General features: G+C 38.8%; 1 protein-coding gene across 1 annotated transcript in view; it reads right to left on the reverse strand.

The window, feature by feature from the left end:
• Positions 1-725: 725 nt before the first annotated feature.
• B3GLCT (beta 3-glucosyltransferase) overlaps positions 726-16018 on the reverse strand; it is a 111580-nt gene continuing 96287 nt past the window's right edge. Inside the window, exons 14-15 of the mRNA XM_063102841.1 lie at positions 15346-15490; positions 726-1913 (exon numbers count right to left, since the gene is read on the reverse strand). Of these exons, the coding sequence (XP_062958911.1) occupies positions 1746-1913; positions 15346-15490 (313 nt within the window). The 3' untranslated portion in view covers positions 726-1745. The remainder of the gene's footprint in view (positions 1914-15345; positions 15491-16018) is intronic.

A 16018-nucleotide genomic window follows, 5' to 3' on the forward strand; every position in this document is an offset into this window, starting at 1 on the left:
TTCATATACAGATGCCGGGTTCATCCTATCAAATTAATATGCTGTTCTCTGAGTGGTACCAAGTAGTTGGACAGAGCAGAAAGAACTGAAGACTCTTTTCCACTGGTGTTGGCAGCCAGGGCCCACCAGGAGTATTATTATAGAGGACATAAAGATGACTGCCCTGGTAGCAGTGACACCAATCCCGGCCATGATGACAACAGCACTGATGCCATCAGCAACAGCGCGATAGGATCTGGAAACCCGTATGGTGCCTCCCACCCAGCTGATCGTCTGTGATACATTCGTTGGACTGGCCACAAAATCCATTTTCACAATACTGAATCCAATGCATTCTGTTATCACTGCAACAGACTAGTCCTGGTATTTGCTAATTTGGAAAAATGGTAAATACTATTGTATCATTTTGGCAATGAGTCAAATCTAAGCTACAAGAAAAATACACTGTTAAAAAAAGTCACAGGTACTTTTGGCTGTATTGCTTTAAAACCCTGTGCTTGCCTATAAATAGCATTATAAGCAAAGTTAATGAATACCAGTTTTTATTAAAAAGAAAAAAAAGAAAATGAGGAAACCATTTTACAATACCAAAATTAGTTTAAGACATTAAAATCAAATTTTATGCAAATACCTTTACAAAACAACTATATAATTAAAAACATTAAAATACAGAGTACTTTTTACACATTAATACTGAATGTGTTAAATTACTATATATTAAAGATATGATTTGAAAATTAGAGCTATTTCAAAATACCATGTTCAAATTTCATTCTTTCAGAATGCAGAGAAATTACCAAATCACCATGCCGTCCTTCCATGAAGATTTCATGGTGCTGGGGGTTGGGAGGTGGCGGAGGGAGGAACTATTCTAAGTCAGGAGAGAGTCATTCAGTAACATTAAAAAAAAACCAAGAGTAAAACATCAGGTCAAAATGTAACTCAGTTCATGAGACTCACAGAGCTTGCTGACTTGAATGAGAGATGTCAACATCGTTTTTAAATACTGACACTATTTTCTCACAGCATCCAGTACACGTTCATGTTCTAAGTAGGTTATAAAGATAGGGCTTCAGGAGAAATAGGACACAGATGAACTCCTAAAGAAATAGGAAGCTCTAACAGTAGACCTCCTATTCTCTTTTTATGAGGCACAAACAACAAAAGAATAGATAAAACATAACAACCATTATTATAGACTACAGGGAATTTCATATCTGGACTTTTATGACGTTTCATGAATGATCCTGAATACAGCATTACTCCTACTGGGTTCCCAGGAAATAATTTTCATCATCAAAATATGGTTTAAAAGTTCCTACCACTGGCAATACGCACGTCAAAATACTTTCACTTTTGTTAATAACAGACACATCTCTCGAGTCTCAGGCCCAACTGAAACTTTCATTACAATGAAGAGAGAGAGCAGAACAGGGACTTCTAGTACCATTTATTTTCCTGTGACAGTAATAAAGCTTCCGAATCACAGCTTGAAAAATACACAGTAATCACCATGTGTTACCATAACTGCGTAAGTTAAAAGTGATTTTTCCCAGAAAAAAAAAAAATCTGTTTTTCCTATGACTCCTTTCCTTCCCTTGTCAAAACATACCGTGTACATAATTTGCACTAAAGTTAGGAAGCGTCCGGTGCCACGTGGCATGCAGCGGGAGGAGCACAGCCCAGTGGGCAAGGTCATAGTCTCCACTTCTACTCCCCATCCAATGCTCACGGGCCACCAGGCTTTACAACTCTTCCCTGAAACCTTCCGGTGTCTCCTGCCTGGCTTTGTCTTCCTCACTGGGTGCCAGCCAGGTGAAATACACCTTCACTGGGTCAATGTTCCAGTGTTTGTGGAACGATATGGGAACTTGATGAGAAAGGTAGTCTTTAGGATAATCTACTGGCCGAGCCTGCGGAAGAAGAACAGAGAATTATGCTGTCTCACTGATCAAAAATAATTTTGCTTCAGGATAGCATTTGAATTTATAAAACAACTGTTTTGCTTCAATATTAGATATGGACCATGGGAATCTAAAAGCAAGAAGGAAAACATATTCTACTATCGTCTCTCTAATTCCAGGCTGTTTGCTTTTGTGTCTCCAGTTTTATATTCCAGATGAATTGTTTTTTGCTTTTATGTTCCATGCTCTCGCCTCTGGGAGATTCCTCACCCATGGTAATAAATACAGAAAGCTTTCCTTGGTCTGACTTCTGCAAAAAGGCAGAAAAACTGTTATTTCTCAGATCCCTCTAAAGAAGCTCTGGCCGTACATGGGTTGGGAGGAAGTGGTTGGGGCAAGAAGTTCCCAGGGCTCCTGTGGCCTGTCCACTGCTCTAACATGTAATTAGCTGATATCTTTTAAAGAAAGAAACCTTGAAGCTCGTCGGGGAGAAGGGTAATGTAATCTACGCTCTCTTCCTCCCTAGCTATCTAGTCTGCTTCCAGAAGTGTGAATGGAAATTGTGAGTAACCCAAAACAGTTTGTAAGAGGGCCTAAAACGTTTTTGTATCATCATTTCAAAATTCTCTAGAACTTAAAAAATGAAACTTAAGTAGAATTAGATACAGCCTAGAATCATGAGAATGAAGAAGGAACCTACAGTGTTAGAAGGAAACTGAAACCAGATACTGCTTTGCTTGCTCTAAGCATCCATCCATCTTCTCTCAGTGCTCACCTTCATTTGTTTATAAACTAATATGGCCCATCTGTTTTATATGTAATAACTCACTGGGTAAGCAATACTAACAATGTCTTGATTACTAAAACCAGATATGATACATTTTAAAAATAAGTCTCCTATTATTTCTAAATTTTTGACATGAGTAATTAAATAAACTCTCTTAAATGGTTTACAAAATATCTTTGTTAAATTTTTTACTGTTTAAACCTGGAAACAACCTTGCAAGATGGACAGAATATTATGTTTCACTCCCAATTTACAGATGAGAAAACCAGAGCTCACAGAAGTCACATGGCTGGAAAATGTTGGAATGGAGACAAGGGGGTACCAGCTCCCCTCCAGTGTTCTGCCAGCATGTCTGTGCCTGTCCTTGGGCAATGCACCAGCACTTGGCACACACAACAGTGCCTTGACCACCACAGCTTCTTTAGAGGCTCAAACACAGTGGTGGTGCAAACACACTGCTCAGATGAGTGTTCAAACAATAATATCTGTGGGGAAAAGTTTGAAATAATGTAGGGGGAGAACTTTCACATCAGCTGTTTTATCACCTTGTAAAAATTCTGTGTGGAGAGGCCCACCCACAGACTGAATGGGTGCCCAGGTTGGAACAGGTCCCATGCGCTGCTCCTAACGCAGCTGCCGGTGCATGCCTAAGCCCCAGAAAGGCCTGCCCATCAACCAAGTGGGCATCCAGGTGAGCGCAGGTCCTGTAATGCCGCTCCCAACACAGGTGCGAACACAAACTCGAGCCCCAGAGAGTCCCACCCACTGGCCAAGAGGGTGCCCAAGTGAGCATGGGTCCTGCACGCCACCCGCAATTCAGCTGCCAGAGCATGCTCAAGCCCTGGGGAGGCCCACCCACTGACTAAACAGGAGAGGAGACAGCCTACCGTACACTCAACTGCACTGATACAAGAAGAGTCACCAGCAGAGCCTACAAATAGAGGAGGAAGTCTTTCCCCTCACAGACCACTCCAGAGTAATAGAAGAAACAAGTGTCCTGCCAGATGACCAAACACCAACAAAAAAATACTAGAAATACAAACAAACAGGTAGATATGACAGCACAGAAGGTATAAAGTAATTCTCAAGTACTAGACACCATACAGCAGGAAACCCTTGACACATCTGAAAAGGAATTCTGAGCAATGACCTGAAGAAAACTCAAAGAGATAAGAGAAGAATCAATTAGAGAACACAATGAAACAAGAAAAAATACCCAGGATATGAAGGAGGAAATTTAAAAAGAGATCAATACCTTAAAAAAGAAATGTTACAGAACTCCTAGAACTGAAAGATTCACTCAATGAAATAAAAAAAAGAATAGAAACTTTGAGCAGCAGAGGCTAGAGAAAACAGAAGAAAGAATTTCGGACCTCAAAGATGGTCATTTTGAAACAACCAAGGCAGGGAAAAGAAAGAAAAAAAATTAAAATATGAAGAAAACCTAAGAGAGCTAGCAGATAATCTCAAGCACTCAAACATCCAAATCATCCATATTCCAGAATGGGAGGAGAAAGGAAAAGGCACTGAAAACCTATTCAAGCAAATAATAACAGAAAACTTCCCAGGTATAGGGAGAGATGCAGACCTTCACATCCAGGAAGCCCAAAGATGCCTAAACAGATTCAATTTAAAAATATCCCCTCCAAAACACATTATAGACAAACTGGCAATGCTAAAAGCAGCAAGAGAAAAGCATCAAGTCAACTATAAGGGAGCCCCCATCAGACTAACAGCAGACTTCTCAACTAAATCTTACAGGCCAGAAGAAAATGGAATAATATATTCAAAATACTAAAAGAAAAAAATTGCCAGCCAAGAATTCTATACCTGGCAAGATTACCCTTCAGAAAAGAGGGAGAAATAGTGTATTTCCCTGACAAACAAAAATGATGGATGTTCCCTATCACATGACCAGGCCTGTGAGAAATACTTAAAGGAGTCCTGCATCCAGAATCCGAAAAACTACAATCACTACCATGGATTTACAAGAAAGAGAAAAACCCGCCATTAAAACCAAAATACAAACAGGAAAGAAAAAAAATCTAAATCATGTCACCTCAAAAATCTAACACTGAAGATGAAAAATAAAAGGGGAAGAAAGGAGCAAATAATATTTAAAACAACTAAACAAAAAGCAATATGATGACAGGAATAAAGCAATACTTGTCAATAACAACCCTAAATGTAAGTGGATTAAACTCCCCCTTCAAAAGACACAGACTGACTGACTCATTAAAAAGCTAGACACAACCATAGGCTGTCTTCAAGAGACCCACCTCACCTATAAGACACACACAGACTAAGGGGTGACCTGAACACCCCTCTCTCAGTGTTAGACAGATCTTCCAGGCAACAAATCAACAAAAAACCACAGAATTTAAACTACACTTCAGACCAACTAGTCCTGGCAGATATCTATAGAACATTTCATCCAGCAACTACAGAATACACATCCTCGTCATCAGCACATGGAACACTCTCCAAGATAGACCACATGTTAGGTCACAAATCAAGTCTCAGCAAATTAAAAAAAAAAAACAAACTGAAATTATTCCAAGTATCTTTTCAGGCCATAATGGATTAAAACTGGAAATCAATAACAAGCAAAATTCCAGAAACTATACAAGTGCATAAAAACTAAGCAACAGACTCCTAGGTGACCTATGAGTCCAAGAAGAAAGTAAACATGAAATTTTAAAAAAAAAATTTTTTTTTGAAACTAACAAAAATAAAGATATATCATACCAAAACCCTTGGGAAACTGCAAAAGCAGTATTGAGGGAAGTTTATTGAAATAAATGCTTACATCAAAAGAATGGAAACATTTCAAATAAACAACCTAACACTATGCCTCAAAAAACTAGAAAAACAACAACAATCCAATCCTAAAAGAAGGAGTTGAAAAGAAATAATTAAGAACAGGGCAGAATTAAATGCAATAGAAACCCCCAAAATGATACAAAAGATCAATGGGAAAAAAAGGTGGTTTTTTGAGAAGATAAATAAAATAAGACAAACCATTAGCTATGTTAATAAAAAGAGAGAGAGAGAGAGAGAGAGAGAGAGAGAGAGAAGATCCAAATAATGAAAATGAGAAATGAAAAGGGAGATATTACAATTGATATCACAGAAATATGATGAATCATTAGAGACTATTATAAACAACTGTACACCAACAAATATGAAGACCTGGAGGAAATGGATAACTTTCTGCACACATACAAACTACCAAGACTGAAGCATGAAGAAAGAGAAAACCTGAACAGACCAATAACACACGATGAGATTGAAGCAGTAATCAGCAATCTTCCAACAAAGAAAAGCCCAGGACTGGATGGCTTTACAGCTGAATTCTATCTAAGCCTTTAAAGAGGAATTCACACCACTTCTCTTCAAACTTTTCTGAAATATTGAAATAGAAGCCATTCACCCAAATTCATTCTATGAGGCCAGCATCACCCTAATACTGAAACCAAACAAAGATACACAAAAAAAGAAAAGTACAAGCCAATATCCTTGATGAACATCAATGCAAAAATCCTCAACAAAATATTAGCAATCAGAGTACAGCAACAAATCAAAAAAATTATAGACCATGATCAAGTGGGATTCATCCCAGGAATGCAAGGATGGTTCAACATATGCAAGTTAATAAATGTGACACACCACATCAACAAAATCAAGGACAAAAACCATATGATTATCTCAATAGATGCAGAAAAAGCATTCAATAAAATTCAACATCCCTTCATGATAAAGACTTTCAGCAAATTAGTATACAAGGAAATTACCTCAACACAGTAAAAGCCATTTACGACAAACCAATCACCAATATCATCCTGAATGAAATGATATCGTTCTTTAATAATAGGAACAAGGCAAGGATGCCCATTCTGACCACTCCTATTTAACACAGTACTTGAAGTAATAGCCAGAGCAATCAGGCAAGAGAAAGAAATAAAGGGCATCCATGTTGGAAAGGATAAAGTCAAACTGTCCCTGTTTGATGATGACATAATCTTATATATAAAAAATCCTACAGACTCTACCAAAAAACTCTTAGAGCTGATTAATAATTTCAGTAATGTTGCAAGATACCAAATCAACATTTCAAAATAAGTAGTACTTTTATACTACAGTAACAAACTAGCAGAAGAAGAAATCAAGAAAGCAACCCCATTTATAATAGTCACCAAAAAAATAAACTACATAGGAATCAATTTAATCAAGGAGGTGAAAGATCTCTGCAATGAGAAATACAAAACACTACCGAAAGAAATTAGAGAGGATACAAAAAGATGAAAAGGTATACCATGCTCATGGAAGGTGATGGAGTTTGGATGTGTTGTCCCCTCCAAAACTCATGTGGAAATTTGATCTCCAATGTGGCACTGTTGGAAACTGATTGAGTCATGGGGACGGATCCCTCATGAATGGATTAATGCTCTCCCTGGGGAAGGGGGGAATAATGAGTGAGTTCTCGCTCTATTAGTTCCCATGAGAGCTTATTGTTTATAGGACCCTGGCACCTCTTGCTTCCTCTCTCACCATGTGATCTGCTTGTACCCACCAGCTGCCTGCTGCTTTTCCGCCATGAGTAGAAGCAGCCTGAGGCTCATGCCAGATGCAGCTGTCCCAGAATCATAAGCCAAATAAATCTCTGTTCTTTATAAATTACCCAGTCTCAAGTATTTCTGTTATAGCAACAGAAAATGGACTAATAGAGATGGAAAGAATTAACCTTATGAAAATGTCCATTCTACCTAAAGCAATCTACAGATTCAATGCAATCCCCATCAAAATACTAATGAGATTCTTTACAGAAATAGAAAAAGCAATCCTAACATTCATATGGAACAATAAAAGACCCTGAAAAGCCAACATAATCCTGAGCAAAATATAAATAAATAAAGCCAGAGGCATAACACTACCTGACTTTAAATTATATTACAAAGCTATTGTAACCAAAACAGCATGGTACTGGCATAAAAACAGACACTTTGCTCAATGGAACAGAACAGAAAACCCTGGATTCAACCCACATACTTACAACCAACTGATCTTTGACAAAGGCAACATGAACATACATTGGGGAAGAGACTGCCTCTTCAATAAATGGTGCTGGGAAAATTGAACTTCCATATGCAGAAGAATGATACTGGACCTGTACCTCTCACCATATACCAAAATCAACTCAAAATGGATCTAATACTTAAATATAAGACCTGAAATCATAAAAATTGCTAAAGGAAAACACAGGGGAATCACTCCAGGAAGTAAGACTGGGCAAAGACTTTATGAATAAGACCCCAAAAGCACAAGCAACAAAGAAAAAAAATAAACAAATGGGATTATATCAAACTAAAAAGCTTCTGCACAGCAAAGAAAACAATCAGCGGGTAGAAAGACAACCTACAGAATGGAAGAAAGTATTTGCAAGCTATACAGCCAACAAGGGGTTAATATCCAGAATATGTAAAGAACTCAAACAACTATACAGGAAAAAAAAAAACAAATCACCCAATTAAAAAATGGGCAAAGGAGATGAATAGACATTTTTCAAAGGAAGACATATAGATTCCCAACAGGTACATGAAAAAATGCTCAGCATCACTAATCATCAGAGAAATGCAAATCAAAACCACATCGAGATATCATCTCACACCAGTTAGACTGGCCATTATTAAAAAGACCAAGAATAACAAATGCTGGCAAGGATGTGGGGAAAGGGGAACTCTTCTACACTGTTGATGGGACTGTAAATTCGCATAGCAATTATGGAAAATAGTATGGAGGTTCCTCAAACAACTACTGATAGAACTACCATATAATCCAGAAAACCCACTACTGGGTATACATCCAAAGAAATGGAAATCATCATGTTGAAGGGATACCTGAACTCCCATGTTCATCGCAGCTCTACTGAGAATAGCCAACATATGGAACCAACCTAAGTATCCATCAACAGACAACTGAATAAGGAAAATGTGTTATACATATATACCATGAAATATTACTCAGCCATAAAAAAGAATGAAATTGGGCCAGCCCCGTGGCGCACCCGGGAGAGTGTGGCGCTTGGGAGCGCAGTGGCGCTTCCGCCGTGGGTTCGGATCCTATATAGGGATGGCTGGTGCACTCACTGGCTGAGCGCGGTGCGGGCGACACCAAGCCAAGGGTTGCGATCCCCTTACTGGTCACAAAAAAAGACAAAAAAAAAAAAAAAAAAAAGAATGAAATTCTGCCATTTGCAGCAACATGGATGAGTCTGGAGAAAATTTTGTTAAGTGAAATAAACCAGACAAGGAAAGAGAAATACTGCATGTTCTCACTCATATCTGGGTGCTAAGAAGGAAAGGAAGGAAAGGAAAGAAAGAAAGGAAGGAAGGAAGGAAGGAGGGATGGAGGGAAGGAGTGATGGAGGAAAGCCAGGAAGGCAGGAAGAAGGGAAGGAGGGAAGGAAGGATGGAAGGAAGGAGGGATGGAGGGAAGGCAGGAAAGTAGGAAGGAGGAAAGGAGGGAAGGAGGGATGGAGGGAAGGCAGGAGGGAAGGTGGGAAGGAGGGATGGAGGGAAGGAGGGATGGAGGAAAGGAAGGAGGGAGGGAAGGACCATAACACTATGCTGAACTTTCAGAAGGAGAGAATGAACCTAAGGATATTAGAGATGGGGGCAGGGAAGGAAGTGATAGATCAGGTAAAGGATATAAAGAAAAACCACGATTTGTAATAATGAATATGCTAATAATAAAAAATAAATAAAAAATAATTAACCAACAACAACAAAAAAAGGAAATGTGGTATATATAGACAATGGAATACTACTTGACCATAAAAAAGAATGAAATACTGCCATTCACAGCTGCATGGATGAGTCTGGAGAAAAGTATGTTAAATGAAATAAGCCAGACACAGAAAGAGAAATACTGCATGTTCTCAGTCATAAGTGGGAGCTGAAAACAAAACAAAACAAAACAAAAATGAAAACAAATAAACAAAAAATGAAAGAAAGATACAACAATCATAATAATTCACTGAACTTTCAAAAGTAGAGAACAGAACTGAGGCCACCAGAGGTGGGAAGGGGAGTGTTAGGAAGAAATTGGTGAAGGGCCACAAAAAATGATTATATTGTGTAATGATAAATACAGTAATTATCCTGATTTGAGGATCACATATTGCACATGGGTATGGATATTCAACACTGTACCCCACAGATATGAACAATCAATTGTTTCAATTAAAAATAAATAATTTAAAAAAATTCTAAGTGCTGCTGGAGTTCATGTAAAAAGGGAATTTTAAAAGGAAAGACAGTGAGACATAAAATATACACTGGAATATAGTCTAATTGAGTTGGGAAAGTTCTGAATAATAGTCGAGGGAATTCACACATTATATGATGTTTCCTTGCAAGGCCCTTTGAGAGTTTACCAGCAGGGAAGAAAACCAAGGAGGAACATATTTTCAGTTCAGTTCTCAGATAATTCCACAAATGGTCCCAGAAGAAAAAAAATAAAAGCAATGGAAACAAATCTTTGCTTGTTTTTCACATTTAAAAATAAACTGTTGGAGATACAAATGCATCTAATGGAAAAAAATAAATCCTTAACATCTTTCCCTCTATTAATGCAGACTCTAGAAGTGGTTTACTGAGTCTCTCTCAGGGAGCCCATATGTGCACGTGAAGAGCCGGAATACACTGGTCCCTCTCTATGAATGTGGTCACAGAAAAAATAAGAAAAAACTAGGAAAGTGAAATACATCCACAGAGTTATCTGTAATATTGAGAAGTCTATGCAGCCTCTTAACAATCACACCTCTGTGCCCAAAATGGCAAAAGGAAATCGCAAACAGGTAGGCTCTGGGGTGGGGGAAAAACTTGAGGAACAGCTATGGAGCATGGTAGGCAGCTATGTACAGGAGAGATGGCTTTAACTGCACGAGAAGGACAAAAATTGGGCAAAATACTGGAAAGGTTTTATCTGTAAAGATGAGAGCACATTGAACAGGGCAACAAACAGAGATTAGAATTGTCTTTTCTTAGACATACACATTTCTTTACAGCTGTAGTGGGGAATGATTTACAAACCATGAAGTTCACCCACTGTCATGGTAATCTAATACTTTTCAGTAAATTTCTAGAGTTGGGCAACCACAAATCCAGCTTTAGTACATTGCAATCATTCTCCAAATCTCCCTTGCATGCATTTGCAGTCAATCCCCACCCCTTCTGGCAGCCCCAGAAAACCACTGATTTGCTTCGTCTCTATAGTGTTCCCTTTTCTAGAAATGTCTTATGAGTAAAATCATATAATATGAAAACTTTATGTCTGACTTCTTTCACTTAGCTCTGTTGCATGTATCAATAGTTTGTTCCTTTTTATTGCTGAATAATGTTGCATTGTATGTATATACCACATTTTGTTTATCTAATGATCAGTTGACAGACATTTGGATTGTCTTCAATTTGGGATTATATGAATAACGTCACTATAAATATTGATGCACGTGTGCGTGTGTTTTCTTTTTCTTTTTTTTGCGGCTGGCCATACGGGGAACCAAACCCTGTTGTTTTCATTTCTTTTGAGTAGATACCTACTAGGAGTAAAATTCCTAGGGCATAAGTGTAATGTACTAGTTGTCTATTACTATGAAACATGTTACCCCCAAATTTAGCTGCTTAACATATTTTTATCATCACACAGCTTCCGTGGGTCAGGAGTCTAGGCACGATGTAGTTGGGTCTTCCGCTTCAGAGTTTCTCACAAGGTTGCAATCAAGATGTCAGCCCAGGCTCTGTGGTCTCACATGAAGGCTCACTGGGGAAAGACCCCCTTGCACACTCAGTCAGTGGCTGTCGGCAGTATTCAGTTTCTTGTGGGCAACTGGACTGAGGGCCTCACTTCCTTGCTGGCTTTTGGCAAGAGGCCACCCTCAGTTCCCTGCCTTGTGGACCCCTCCCCACACAGCAGTCTGCTTCATCAAAACGTGCGAGCCAAGAAGACCACAGGGAGAGTCTGCTAGGAAGATGGAAGTCACCATCTTTTGTAACCTAACTATGGAATAAACATCCTATCACCTTCGCCATATTCTATTGCTTAGAAGCAAATTATTAGGTTCCACCGATGCTCAAGAGGAGGGGATTATGTAATGGCACAGACACCAGCATGTGGGATGGTTGGAATCCACGTTGGAAACTGCCTACATGTATGTTTAACTTTTTAAGAAACTGCCATAACGTTTCCAAAGTAACTGTATCTTATTTTCGCACTAGCAATGTAGGAGGAATCCAGTTTTTCCACAAGCATGCCAAAATTTGGTACAGTCTTTTTGCTAGCCATTCTAGTAGGTGTATCATGGTACATCATAGTGATTTTAGCTTACATCTCCCTGTGACAAATAATGCTAAACATCTTTTCATGTGCTTATTAGCCATTCATACATATTCTTTAGTGAAATGTCAATTCAAATCTTTTGCCTATTTTAAACCGGGAGGTTTCCATGTACACTTGAAAAGCATGTGTACTCAGCTGTTGCTGAATGAAATGTTCTGTATGTGTCAGTTATGTCGAGTGGTTAATATGTACCTACTTCTTTCAGTTCCGTCAGTTTATGCTTCACATATTTTGAAGATCTGTGGTTAGGTGCATATATACACTTACAATTATTATATCTTCTTGATGTATTGGCCTTCTGTTATTATGAGTTGTGTCTCTATCTCTTTAGGAATATTTCTGTCCTTAAAGTCCACTATGTTTAACATTCATGTAGCCACTGTTGGGGTGCAGAAAGCTGTTACCCCAAAATGTGGTGCTTTGGCCTGTTGGAATAAAGCAGCAGTCTCAAGGTCTCTCTGACCTTCCCTCCTCCTGTCTCTCAATTCTCTGTCACTCTCCAAAGCACAGGATGAAGGTGTTCCTTTATCAGCCTAAAGTCTGGACCTGCCAGAGAAGGAGACAATTACCTCTGGTCCTTTCCCTAGGTTTTCATTAACTTAACTCCTGTCACAGGAAGGAAGACTGGAGTCTGTCAACACACCTACACAAACTTTTTTCACAGACTATTCTCTTCTATTTCAATCCCACTCAGTATGTCAAAGGAAATCATTTACCAGTCATTGTCTGCTCTGTGGGCTTAGTGGTCAGCCAGTGATATAGGCAGAGGTTTAGCTCAAACACCTTAAGCCCATAAGGCTCCCATCTATGTGTGGGTTGGAGAGCACACCCAAATCTTCAGCCAGTTCTCATATATGCCTTGGCTTTCACTTTTTGCTGCGCTGACTCTGTTCTCCCACGTAGGTGCACACAGTTTCCCAGTGGGCCAGACAAGAGTGGAGACCGTATACCTAGCCCTACTATTACTCTCTCATTTCTAGGGTATTAGGTATTACATTTCTGGCTAATACATCCCTCACTCTAACTGGAACTGCAAACCTAGGCCAGTAAAGATGCAGGTTGTTCTTATTTGTCCCCTACCAAGTTTGACAACTTTAGTTGACATATCTGTAGGTTTTCATCTCTCCCTCTCCAAATGCAGTCCACCCTCTCTGGCAGCAAAGCTCCTGTTTTTCCCAGCCAGGCCCATACAGTTAAAACTACTGCACTCTCTAAACAAGCTGGGCTGAGGGGTGGGGAAAGAGTAAGGACGGGAGTGGCTTCAGGCAAGAAGGCCTCAGACTCCATTGTTCTACCCCAAACTGCAGCAGTCTTTCAGAAATGAATGCTTCTCACAGTATTGGTATGTTTTGTTTGATTTCCATAATCTTGAAATGGTTATTTTGACAATTTTGTACAGTTTGATATATGTATTTTGTGCAGAGGATTTGCTGACCACTGCATTCTGCCATACCTACTAGTGGCACATAATTTTGGAAGATACTTTGCTTTTAATAAAGGCATGTCCTACTAGTCATTCCTTGTAATCCCCTTCTAAATCTGTGATTTCAAGATAACCTTCCCTGCCTAAAAACAGAAGAAATGCGGCCAAAGTAACTTTGCATTTGAGACGGTTTCCAAATTCCTGCTCTGTCTCTAACTCATTGGAAATCTTAGATTTCACCTCTTTGCCTATTTGCTTGCCAATATGAACAAATACACTGTTTGGATCAGTGTTTAAACATTACAAATGGAAAGCACTGTCTAAATCATATCAAATGCTCTAAAAGAGTCTTAATAATTGGAAAATACAGCACTATCTATTGGGGAGGACAGGTTTTAAACATATTTTATGATTTTGGAAAGGTTTAAAGTTTATTTTGTGAATTAGAGAAATCAAGAGTTTTAAAGTACAGGAAACAAACTATTTTTTAAAATCCTCTCCAAAGGATTTTTAATTAAGAATTAGATGATTTTCCTTCTTTCCTTTATTCTTATCATTTTATTTAATAACGTACTCCACCCTAAGTAAAAAGGGCTGCTATAAAAATCTAAACCTGTCATGCTAAACTTGATAAATTATTTCCCTTATACACCAACAGTTTCAGTTACTTCATCTTCTATGAGTAAAATATCATGAGATAGAGCAAGAGAGGGGGCAAAAGAGAATAGCATGCTTTTCTAAGTCATCATAACACAGCACACAGGCTTAAAATGCGTGAGACCTCTGAAAGTTTTAAAGGATGCCTAGTTCCAAGAAGGAGGTTTTTCATACATTTCTTTCTATTAAAGATCTATTTTTATCCTTCTTTTTTGTACCAAGGATATCGAAAATGAATTCTGCCTTTCTTGACAATGCAAACAGTTTCTTTGTCTTGTTCAAGTTGTTTTCTATAGTGCTATGCTCAATTTTCTACATTGCTATGACAGCATTTGCTGTTGTTACCAAATAAAACATGAAGACTATATTTTCAATATAAGGAAGGGCACTTAAAATACACACGCATTTACACATTTCAAATTTCAAAAAGCTTTGAATTTCTTGAGGGAGTGCATCAGATGGGTGAGGTTTTATGGTTATTTCTAGTTTACATATATCTACTATTATTCTCAGAATAGAAAAAAAATTCACTGACCTGATTTTTAGAAGATTACTATAAATAATGCAGAAGGATTCCCTTCTCTAACCCCGAACTGCAATATGGTGGAGCAATAGGACTAACCATCCCTGGTAAACATCACCTCATCTTTTCTTTTCCATAACCTCCAGAATGTATGCTTATGGAAATACTATTTTGAAATTAAATAGACTTTAGCCACTCAGTTTAATAGTAACCAAAGGGAAGAAAGACCAGTAAAAAGACCGCCAGATGAACATGTAAAAACTGAAGATGATGGAGAATTACATACACTTGATGGCCAGTAGGACAATATTAGGTCAGTCCTATACAATTCAAGAGAGCACCCAATAATTTTTAAATGCCATCAATTTTTTAACCAAAAAGGAAAAAAAAAAAAAGAGCAGCTTTTCTCTGGTCCTACATGCAAGGATACTGGTCTGGTTTTCTAGATGTTTTGACCTCCCATTTTCAGGATGTACACAGTTCAGAATACACATCAAAGAGGAAGAAAAGTCTGTTAAGGGTGTGCCCCTGGAGCCTGTAACATATTCCTAACACTGTTTTCAGAATATGTGAAGAGAAAGAAGTAGAATTCTTATGTGAGAAGAAAATCTATCCCTCTCCCCTGAGGTAGGAATAAAAACCATTTTCTCACCTGATGGAAGAGAGGGCTGTGTGTCACAGGGACATCCAACCCATTGAAGCACATTCCCAGGACCATGTCGTCGGGGGCATCGTTGCTGTAGCATCGACACTTACTGGCGAGAAGTCTTTTGATGGCTTCTCTGCTAAAGACCATCCTGGTAGGAGCCAGAGAGACAGAGAAAGGGGTCAGAGAGCTGCACTGAGACCGTTAATCTAAATAAAGAATTATAGTTCGGAGGCCACATTTCTCATAAAGATAAAAGATGCTGACATCAGTAGTCTTTTATATTTAATAGTAACTCTGGAGAAAATGTTTTTGTGCTTTCTATGAAAGCAAAATGACTTTTAAGAGATGTTTACCTACCTAGTAGGCAATTTTATATAAGTGCCTTTCTGTGTTCTCCTCGGCACTGCAGGAGGCTAGAAACTTTAAAACAATCTTTTCCAGCCTGCTCTATCAACTGGGTCCTGGTTTCATGTGACAACAAGGGGCACAATAACAGGAAAGGCCATCTACCTCTGGCCCTGGTGGTCTCTGTGGCAGAGGCAGGCAATGGGGGCATCCACATGCTCTGGGCAGAGTTAGCATGGAGCACGGAGCGTCTGGGGTGCCAGATGCCGGGCCCGGCTCTGATGCAGTGCTATGATCCCATAGCAGCAGTGGCCACAGCAATGCTGCATCA

This window comes from Cynocephalus volans, chromosome 7 (assembly GCF_027409185.1).
Source record: "Cynocephalus volans isolate mCynVol1 chromosome 7, mCynVol1.pri, whole genome shotgun sequence".
Lineage (NCBI taxonomy): Eukaryota > Metazoa > Chordata > Mammalia > Dermoptera > Cynocephalidae > Cynocephalus > Cynocephalus volans.